At 53.9% G+C, this 10,657-nt stretch overlaps 1 protein-coding gene across 1 annotated transcript; it reads right to left on the minus strand.

Moving 5' to 3' along the window:
• Nucleotides 1–560: 560 nt before the first annotated feature.
• Nucleotides 561–10,444, minus strand: GDF7 (growth differentiation factor 7). Its single transcript, XM_082215648.1, has 2 exons — nt 10,081–10,444; nt 561–2,117 (listed from the first exon to the last, which is right to left on the minus strand). Exons 1-2 carry the CDS (start codon nt 10,427–10,429, stop codon nt 1,144–1,146), a joined length of 1,323 nt encoding a protein of 440 aa, XP_082071774.1. The 5' UTR covers nt 10,430–10,444; the 3' UTR covers nt 561–1,143.
• Nucleotides 10,445–10,657: the final 213 nt, after the last annotated feature.

The raw sequence follows: 10,657 nt of genomic DNA on the forward strand, positions 1-10,657 counted from the left end.
ATTTCACCTGAGAGCAGACTCCACTGAACGCAGAGGGAATCACTTACTTCCTGGTGATTATGCCTAAGAGATTGTGCAGCTAAACAACATGCTGCCCGTTTCTTTGATATGCCACTAGAGGCAAGCAATCTTCCAAAAGAAAGAAAAGTCAAGGAATGGGGGGGGGAGAGAGAGAGAGAGAAAGGGAAAAAGGGAAAAGAGAGGTGTCACAGAGCAGTGGTGTCCAAACTGTGTTCAGGGGCTCCTCCGAAACGTTATCGCAGATGGGTAATGGCAGACAAACTGCCTTAAAAGATGGCTGGTCCACCACTCTCAATCTTTCCCCATAACATGCAGCCCCAGAGAGATGTTTGGTGGGTTGCAGGCCTCGGTTCACACAGGAAACTGGTGGGGCATTTAAGCAGCCTCTGCACTGAGTATTGAGAGCTGTGTGCCGCCTAGACTATTTACCACCAACATTCACAAAATAAAACAAAATCATGAGCAAAAGTGAGTGTGAAATGGTTCACTGGAGATAAAAAGCTTGAAAACCATCACTTCAGATTATTGACACACACACACACACAACTGTTCACCTCAGCTAACCTCCTAGACTGGTTGGCAAAGGTGTTCTTGAGACTGTCATCCCATTTCCTTCTCTTAAAGTGCCCATTTGGTGGGGTGCAGACTTACAGAAGGGTGCTAGGTCACTCACTCATTGTCTAGGGGGAAAAGGTCACTAGCATCTGCAGAGGGAGGGAGGAAAAGAGAGGCAAAGCCTGCAAAATCCCCCCTTTTCCACATGCCAGCGGTGCCAACTGAAACAAAATATTGGGGGGGGGCAGGGAAGCTCCACCTCACATAATCGATCACATGATGATGGGCAGGCACACCATTTGAATGGCAATGCCTATCAACTTTGGGGAGGGGGCAGGCGCCCTCGAATATTATATGGGGAAGGGTCCTAAGAAGATGGCTCCTCTTTATGCCACACACGCACAATGCACGAGTGCCGTCGGGCCAGGCAGCCAAAGGCAGGACATCGAGGCGAATCTTGGCATCTTCTTAACTCGCTGCATGCAAGACGCGCGCCACGGAACCCGGGAAGCGAAGCAGGCTAGGATGGGGGAGGAGGAGCAGAGGCCTTCGCTTCTTCCGACGCCGCTACCTGCACCCGCACGTCTCCACCACCATATCCTCGTACTGTTTGTAAACCACGTTGTTGCCCGAGTCTATGTACAGGATGCTGATAGGGCTGAGCTTGGACGGCACGCAGCAGCTGGGCGGCGTGGCGTCGGGGTCCATGGAGTTCATGAGCGTCTGGATGATGGCGTGGTTGGTGGGCTCCAGGTGCGAGCGCAGAGGGAAGTCGCACACGCCGTCGCAGTGGTACGCCTCGTAGTCCAGGGGCGCGATGATCCAGTCGTCCCAGCCCAGCTCTTTGAAGTTGACGTGCAGGGCTTTCCGGCTGCAGCGGCTCTTGGCCTTCTTGCCGTGGCCTCGCCCCCCGGCCGCCCGGCCCGCCAGCGTGGTCCTCCGACGGCGGCGGCGCTGCTGCTTGGCTAGGGGATCTTGTCCCGAGTCAGGGGGCTCCAGCAAGAGCCCGGGACCGCTGCCCAGAGCCTTGATCTTCTCTCGGATCTCCTTGAACAGGTTCTCCTTCCGCTTGGTGCGCGAGAAGACCACCAGCAGCGCCCTCTCGTGCGGCTCCGACGGCTGCTCTCTGCGGAAGCCCAGCTGTCCCGGCGGGAGGAGTCTCCCGGACTGCTCCGAGACGACCCTCAGGAGGAAGCAAAGCGACGGACGGGGGTGGCGGGGGCTGCCGCCTTCCTCGGCCCCGCCCGTCAAGGCTGCCCACACGTCGAAGACTTCCCACTTGTTGGGCGACGAGGAAGAAAGGCCTTCGGAGTCCAAGAGGTCGCCGGCCCTGGAGTCTAAGAGGCCCGGTTGGTGGCTTTCCCCTTCCGGACAAGAGGAGAGCAGCAGCCGGTGGAGGAGGCCTTCTGGGGAGGTGGCCAAGCTCCGGTTTCCCGGGGGCTTGCGCAGGATCCGCAGTTCGGCGCCCACCACCTCGTCCAGCTGGGGCAGGCTGGAGATGTCGAAGAGGTAGCGCTGCGCCGCTTCCGACGGAGAGTCATCTGCAGAAAGAGAGGAGGGGGACAGAAACGTGAATCAAGAGCAAGCGCAGAGCTGTGCGCCCTAAAAGCCGCGCCTGGCCCGACGGCGCGGTTGCCTTGTTACCCTGGCCTCTCCCTCCAACTCAAGCCTGGAACCTGGAAGTGTCTCTTGGGGACTTCAGCTGCCATCAACCCCAGCCAGCAGGGCCAGTGGTGGGAGCTGTCGTCCTGCAGGATCCCGGGAACCCTCTGCCGCGAGTCTGGATTCTCCTGGATCAGGCTATGCATACTTACCAGGCATGGCCCCTGAATGCGCTTAATTGGCTGCTAGGAAGCTGCTGCCCATGCAGTGGCGTAGCGTGAGTTGTCAGCACCCGGGGCAAGGCAAGTAATTTGCGCCCCCTAACCCGTGGATTTGCGCCCCCTAACCCTAACCCCCAGATGTTGCGCCCGGTGCGGCCGTCCCCCCCTGCACCCCCCACGCTAAGCCACTGTGCCCATGAAGTGAGCGCTACTTTGCCGGGCCAGTAGCGCCCCAGTCCTGAGATTGGATGGGTATCTATCATGGATGCTTTCGCTAAGTTTCCTGTATTTATTGCAGGGAGCTGGGCTAGATGACCCTGGGGTCCCCTCTAAGTCTACGATTCTATTTGTTACGGGAGAAAGAAAGGGCTTCTGAACATGTCCGGAGGCACTTTGATCCCTACTGCTGCTGCGTTGGACATTAAAGGGGAAGGGATGCTTCTGACAGTTCAATTAAGCCCCGCGCTTCTCATGTATAGACAGGGTGGGCAATTGTGCGACCGTTTACAGGGCAGCTCCCCCGAAACTCGTTCTAGCTGCTCAGACCTGGTGCAATGTGCAACGTCACCTCTGAGCGTGTGCAGAGAACCTAGCCTAAGGTTGCCGGGCGGACAGCGCGGCGGAGGTAAAAGGGCCGTGCGTCTTGGACCTGCTTTTCGTCTCCTTTTCGAAAAACAAGCCCCTGGAGAGGCTTGTCTTTGAAACAGACGAGCCTGGGTCCCTCCCTCCTCTCGCCAGCCCGCGCCTTTCTTCGGGGAGAGACAATGAGAAAGATCTTTACAGTAACCATCTGTATTTATTTCCCAGCCCTCGGATCGAGCAGGTTCTGGAAGGTTGTTTCATGTCTTTCTTGCCTCCTCCGTGCCAAGTTAAACATTTCCCCAATCTGCCAAAGATCATTTTGTTCACGTGTGTGTCCATCTATATCCTTGGAGTTGGGGGCTCAGAGAGGAGAAAGAGGACCGAGCCGCGTTAGTTAGGGGTTTGACTGCTGTTGAAGGGGTCTGAACCTGCGCACATATTCTTAACCCTTTCCCACCCGCCCTCCCATATAAATGTTCCAAGCCGGACGTGGCCCTTTTCCTGGGACTGATTAAACAACATCAGACGTGACAACAAATAAACATAATCGGATTAAAATAAATAAAAGGAGGGAGGAGGAGAAGGGGAAAGAAGATTTTTCAAATTCGGCCCCTCCGGCACAGCACCACTACGCGTCGCTTCTTATATACACGCACAAACCGGGCATTGCTGAAAATACGCTGAGCGTCTATTGGAATCATTCTTACAGCGCGATCCTATGCATTGGCTTCAATAGGTTGCTGCCTCCGAATCACGATCTTAAGCGGATTGCTGGGGAAGCCACTCTCAAAGGGGGGGGGAGTGTTGGGTCCGATCGAAGTTGGTCTTCCAACTAGGAGCCAAGAGCCTGCATTGGCTCCACAGCTTCGCGTTTGAGAGGATACGACGTATCCAGGGATTTCAATGCAACTTGCTCCCTGTTTGAGATTGACTCGCTCTTCCATTTTTCCCTTGCTAAGTAAATTCTGAAAGGGTGATGATAACCCACCCTTCCAAGTTGACTTTGAGAAAGGGAAAGAATGCTGAGAATCATTTAAAAGATCTGTTGTTGCTGCTGCTGCTGTTTTAAAAAAGTGATCATATCTTGGAAGAGAGACAAAAGTGGAGCTCTTTACTACCTGGTGGAGTGGACGCTTAGAGTATTGATCGTTCGGTAGGGACCCCTGACCATTAGGTCCAGTCGTGGCCGACTCTGGGGTTGCAGCGCTCATCTCGCTTTATTGGCCAAGGGAGCCGGCGTACAGCTTCTGGGTCATGTGGCCAGCATGACTAAGCCGCCTCTGGCGAACCAGAGCAGTGCACAGAAACGCCATTTACCTTCCCGCTGGAGCAGTACCTATTTATCTACTTGCACGTTGACGTACTTTCCAACTGCTAGGTTGGCAGGAGCAGGGACCGAGCAACGGGAGCTCACCCTGTCAGGGGGATTCGATCAGCCGACCTTCTGTTTGGCAAATCCTAGGCTCTGTGGTTTAACCCACAGTGCCACCTTCAAATATCTGTCACACGGAAGATGGAGCAAACTTGTTTCCTCCTGCACCGGAGGGTAGGACTCGAACCCATGGCTTCGAGGTACAAGAAAGGACATTCCCACTAAATATCAGGAAGAAGTTTCTGACACTAAGAGTTGTTAGAAAGTGGAACAGACTCCCTTGGGAGGTGGTGGACTCTCCTTCCTTGGAGGTTTTTAAGCAGAGTTTGGATGGTCACCTGTCATGGATGCTTTGGTTGAGATTCCTGCATTGCAGGGGCTTGGACCAGAATCCTCAAGGACCCTTTCCAACTACATTTTTATGATTTTGTGCTAAGAAGGAGCTTTCATGGATGTCTTAATTCATATAGTCCAGGGCTTTCCTGGAGAACTCAAATCAAAGACCCCCTTACGCACTGGGGTGGAAAACATCTCCACTAGGGTGGAAAACACCGGGCTGATTTGTTGGCTCCCCCCCGCCCCCCCAAAAAAATCCGACGTAGAAGTCTGGATAGGAACAGATAAGGAGAGGAGGAGACCCCTTTGAATTGCTCAGCTGGTTTCAGTTTTGCTTTGAAACTCCCAGAAACCGCAGCCTGCGGGGCCTGCGCTGCGCTCTTGGAAGCAGATTCCTAAGAGGGAAAGCAAGCAGCTCGGACAGATATTCCCCGGCGTCGAGTCCTCCTTCCTCTTGGCCTTCAAAGAGAGATGGGGGGGGCCTCTCAGAAGCCAATGGGCCTGCACAGAGGGCTTCTCGGTTTCAGCCCCCCTGAAAACCGGGCTGCTTCCGACGAAGGCTTTCCTTTTCCTTTGTGAAAGCTGGCACTGACCAGAGCCGCGACCCAGCCCAAGTCCCACGAGATTCCAGTAACCATATTCAGTGTGGGGGTTTTCCTGTGCTGCGGCAAAAACTTGCCAAAAGGGTATTGAGACACCTTAAATGCCGACAGTTTTACCGCGGCGAAAGTTTTCAGGAACCGCATAAGCTTCCCGTCTTCAGAAGCCTATGCTTCAATAAATGGCTCCGGTTTTTAAGTTCTCACAAAACCCATTGATTTCAGTGGTTTCAGCAGGTACTTCACCTGTTCAGCTCCCTCAGGTGGGGTGGATTAATTTATATATGTATAGAATCCTTAGGGCGGGGGATGAAGTTAAACGTGCGTATGAGTGTGCGTAAACTCGCAGACCGGAATGCAAACAGACCCACTTTTTCGTGTTCACCCTTCTAGTAGAAACGGGAAGAAATAAACTGCTGCTTATGATATTTACTAACGGGAAGGTCCAGCCACGCAGCTGGTCACCTAGATACATGCAGGAGCGAGGCAACTGTGGTTTTCCAGATGTTGGTGGACTTCCAGCTCAGCCAACATCTGGCCAATGGGCAGGTGGTCCAACAATATCAGAAGGGAGGATGGGGCGTTTTCCCCAATCCCCACCCCTGGATTTAGCTGTTAGATTAGATTGGTTATATATATCCTCTGGAAACGAAGTTCACTTTTATTTCATATGTACTTTAATTTTATTCATATGCAAACCTACGTGTGTAATTAAATCAATCGATCAAACGACTAAATACTGTACGGTTGGAGCTCGTGCGACTCAAGATCTCTCGATCTGCCTCTCTTTAAAACCAGGTCACCGATCTACCGTTTAAACCTCCGAAGTTGCAGAGCATAAATCGGTCTAATTCCGTTAACTTCAGTGTTGAAGTCTGAATCAGATACAACAGGAGCATTTCAGTCCTTTATGGAGCATTTAGCGTCCTTTATGGGAAAACTTATACCATAGCTACAAATGCCCCCTTAGGTAATATCCACCAAGGGATATAGGTTGTATCTCTTCCTAAACAGTCTCACTAGGAAGTTAACCCGCCTTGATATTCCATGCTGAGCTGGATTTGACCTCTAGATTATTTGCGAGCAATCATTAACGAACGGGGAGATCTTTCCAACAGCGCCTGGCGATGATGACCTGCTGTTCAACCCATTCTGACACGACAATTTCAGGAGGAATTTCGTATGTGTGTGTGTGCTAAGTGTTCAGCTACCCTGAATTCAGTTATGGTAAATTCAGTTATCCTGCGCCCCAAGTCCACATGCCTCGTTTTCACCCCAAAAGGGACAAGCCGGAGTTATGGTTAGCCTAGAGGCGTCCTGACTTTTTAAGCACAGCGGAACCTCGAACCTCGCCTCCCTTTGAGGGCTTTCTCTCCCTGAGGCAGACCGTCTTCATGGGCGCGGGGGGACCCATAAAGAACAAAACTTCTCCGAACTCACATAGCACTTCCTTTCAGCTATATAGCCCGGGATCCCCCTTTTTTTCTTTGTCTTTTTAAAATTCGCTTGTATTCTGTTCTGAAGCATATCGAACCCTTCCGACGTTTATATGTCTCCACCAGCCAGGTTGCTCGGTGCAAACCGCCCCCATCAGCCTGAAAAATTGGGTTTTTCGTTCTGCTAGAAATAGCGCGCAACTCTGGCGCTTCCCCCCCATCCCACCCCACCCCCAAACTAAATTAACTCCGGGCTTATGGTCTCTTCTCCACCCCCTCCCGCAATAAGGAACGACTTGGGGGTGTACAACGCGCGTTTACCGGGAAGTTTGCTCCTCAATAAGAATGCTTAGCAGCGCAGCCTTTGACAAAAGACGAATAATGTCCCGGAACTACTATTTTATTTTTAAAATGCTTAACTTCGGTTGGGTCGCGCGTTCTCTCTCCTATTTCTGCGACTTCGCCGTTTATTTTTCATTTGATCCCGTTTTGAAACACGGGTTTGCGCGTCAGCCTCGGCGCAAACTCATGGAAAGGCGATTCACACGAATAAATAGGTGTCCCAAAGCCGAACACAATTAAAGCACTGTAAGCGCCGGGGCTCTGTGGAGGAATCGCAGAATTGTTGAGTTGGAAGGAACCTCAAGGGCCCATCCAGCCCAACCGCCTGCGATGCAGGAATCTCAACTGAGGCATCCGTGACAGATGGCTACTGAGCGCGTGTTTACATCGTTCCGTCTTCAATCTGATTGTTTTAAAACTGGCTGGATTGTGGCCGATTAAGTAAATAAAATAGAAGCAGAGTGGAGTGGAGCACTCAAAAGCGGATTGAGATGTTGGTTAGTCCGCTGCAGGCGAAAACAAACCATTTCCGCCCCGCGGAGCAGGCGCGGTGGGTTGTTTTGCTTTTGGATTTTTTACGTTTTTGGTGAGAAATTGGCCTCTCCCTTCAGTTCCTTCGTGTCACCTTCTTCCCATAAGGGGTCGCGTGCCAAATGGCTCCGGGCAGGGCAAGAGGGAGAGGGGTTGCGGTGGGAGGCAGTGCGGTGGGGTGAAGCGCCCCCGCCCCCCAACTCGAAATGCGTTTACAGCGTCCTGAACCTCTCCACACTTTAATGGCTCCTCCAGAGCAGATTAATGCGCTCCAGATGAACCAAACTGTAAAACAAAGTGCGCGAGCGCACGCACCCTTCCCCCACCCCACCGCACCGCACCTTGCCAAAGTTGGGGGAACAGGAATGCCACCACCCAAGACTAGGACCCCCCCAAAGCTAAAGGAAGGGAAGCGACGTGGGTGGGTCTGGGGGGGGGGAATAAAGTTGCTCTACGTTAGTCTTACCGCCCCAGGTGACGGGGTGAGAGGGCTGCCCCCTCCCTAGCAACCTGGCTGTGCCAGCCCAGGAAGAAGGAGGGCGCAAAGTGGCGCGCGACGCGTGGGGAGGCGGCTGGAACCGTGCGTCTTTTGCAGGAGCGCGGAGCGCATTGCCTGGACAAGAGTCCCGCCTGCCCAGCGATGCTCTGGGGAAGAAGGTGGTTCACCCCTCCTCCTGACCCTTGCAGGCAGGTTGCGCTCTGTTCCGCGACGGCGCTGTATTTGCATGAGGAAGAAGGCGCCCCCGAGGATTGGTCGCCCGGCGGCCATCGCCGCCTCCCCCCTCCCTCCTTTGCCTTATACCTGCTATCTCCACCCACTCCGTCGTCCAGCCAGCAAACCAGATGCACCTCAGCCCTCTTTGCCCGACGCCAGGTGGCCTCCCGAGTCAAAGCGGGCCGCTGAGCTGTCATGCTCGCTGGGTGCCAAAAGCTGGCCCACCCACTGGCAGAAGAGAGAGGGCCCGGAGAGGGAAGCGGCGGTACGCCGCTGAGCTCTCTGCAGTCTGCAGAAAATCCGCCACACAGTGCATTTGGACAGATTTTTCCTGCTTCTCGCTTCAGCTGAAAAATCTGATCTGGTCCTGTCTGACCTCTTTACTGCTCTCAAAAAGAACATGCGTCCCGTTCTCTCTCTCTCTCTCTCTCTCTCTCTCTCTCTCTCTCTCTCTCTCTCTCTCTCTCTCTCTCCTTCCTTCCTTCCTTCCTTCCTTCCTTCCTTCCTTCCTTCCTTCCTTCCTTCCTTCCTTCTTTCCTTTCCTTCTGCAGCTCCCTTTGGCTCTCAAAAGCAACCGATTGTCAGAGAACGAATGCCACCCTCTGCAGAAATCTTTGCAGCTCTTGAGCAGAACTCCAACAGAAATCATTTGACTTTCCATTAAACCCCTTGGATTTGGGGTGAGCAAACCCTCCGCAGTTGAGGGGTTGTGTCCTATCAAGTTTGGGCTGACCGCAGTTTTAGATCGACCCCTCTGCTTTCGCGGCTTGGATTTAAAACAAAACTATTTCCAGCTTTACATTTCCTTGGCTGTTTTCGTATGGTCGAATTACACGCTCACAGGACTGTAGCGGCCGCAATTCTCTGGGTTTCCCCCTCCTCTCCCTGTATGCTTTTGCTTCGGGCCAACATTTATTTAACAGTTTGGGTTCACATTAAGTCCTCCCCGCCCCAGCTTGAGGGTACACGGTGCATTTTTCTCGAAACGTATGGGGTGTGATGTACACACAAATATTATATATATTAATGTTTTGCCATTTTAAACCACCCGAAAACAACAACAACCAAGCAGCGACTCTCTTTTTCTTTCGAATTTGCAAAATTTAGACCAACCTCTCACTCGCAGAGTGCAGAGAGACGAAGTAACTATCACACAGTCGAGGGGCGTTTGTTGCTTTGTATTAGATCGAGATTAATATTTTAGATCGTTTAGAGTAGATAGGATTAGCTGGAAGAACCGAGAGTAACTTTTCAAAGTACTTTGCATCAGATTTGGACTGCTACCCTACCCCAAGAGGTTGGCAATGTTGATTTCAAACTAACCACCCCGAGCAAGAATCCCGATTCTCGCCTTGGAGTGGAATTGCAAGGTATCGAATCCAAATCAGAACACCCGGCTTAACTGAAGGCCGGGCGCTTGCCCGAGGCAAATCGAGGTCCTTCTCTCTCCTCCACCGCTATGCGCAAGAACTGGGTTTAACTGGGGCGATCCCGGTCAGATTACTTGTTCGCTGGGAGGGGGCGGGTGAAGCCTGCAATCCTATGCAAACCGCTTACTTGGGTATTTGACCACAGGAGGAGAGGGGGAAGTGTCTCAAGCGAAGCGGGACTCACTTCGGAGACAATGAGCGCAAGAACCGGCTCCCACCTGTCCTGGGCAGTCCCACCTGTCCCCTTGCGCGGGGCTCGACGGCTCCTGCTCCAGGGCGCAGGTGCGCTCTGGGCATCCTAACCCATTCCACCCACCACCCTACCCGGGCTGGCTCACCTCGCGGCTGCGCCTGGTCTACGAAGCCCGTGACGGTGTCCGCTCGTCCGCCTCCTTCGACGGCGGGCACAGGAGGCTCCTTGCTCCGGACCAGGCTGTGGTAAAGCGCTACCATGTAGTCGTGAGGCACCACCGTGCCGTTGCGGAACGCGCCTTCGCGCTTCGCCTTCCAGGCTGCCGAGGCGGCGGCGTCTCTGACGTCGAGGTTCTCCTCGTTGGCGGCTGCCGCTTGCGCTGCCGAGGCGGGCAGCAGGGGCATGACGGCGGCGGCGTCCAGCTGCCACGGGCGCAGACGGCAAGCGCTCCAGAGGCAGTAGAGGCAAAGCGCCGCGGCCGCCCTCAGCTCCATCCTCTCGCCGTCGCCGTCCTCGCCGTCTGAAGCAGCAGCAGCAGACAGAGCTCGGCGGGCTCCGGGCGGCTCGCGCAGGGGCTTTGAGGGCTCCTCGGACTCCCCGGCCGCTTTTTAACATTGTGTTCACAATCCACGCCGACTCCGCCGACAGCGGCAGGAGGCTTTTTCGGACCCCGCGCAGCGCCCCCTGCCGAGCGGCCGCTGCTTGGCAACGACGGCGCTCAA

The sequence above is a fragment of the Podarcis vaucheri genome, assembly GCF_965113315.1.
Source record: "Podarcis vaucheri genome assembly, chromosome: 3".
NCBI lineage: Eukaryota > Metazoa > Chordata > Lepidosauria > Squamata > Lacertidae > Podarcis > Podarcis vaucheri.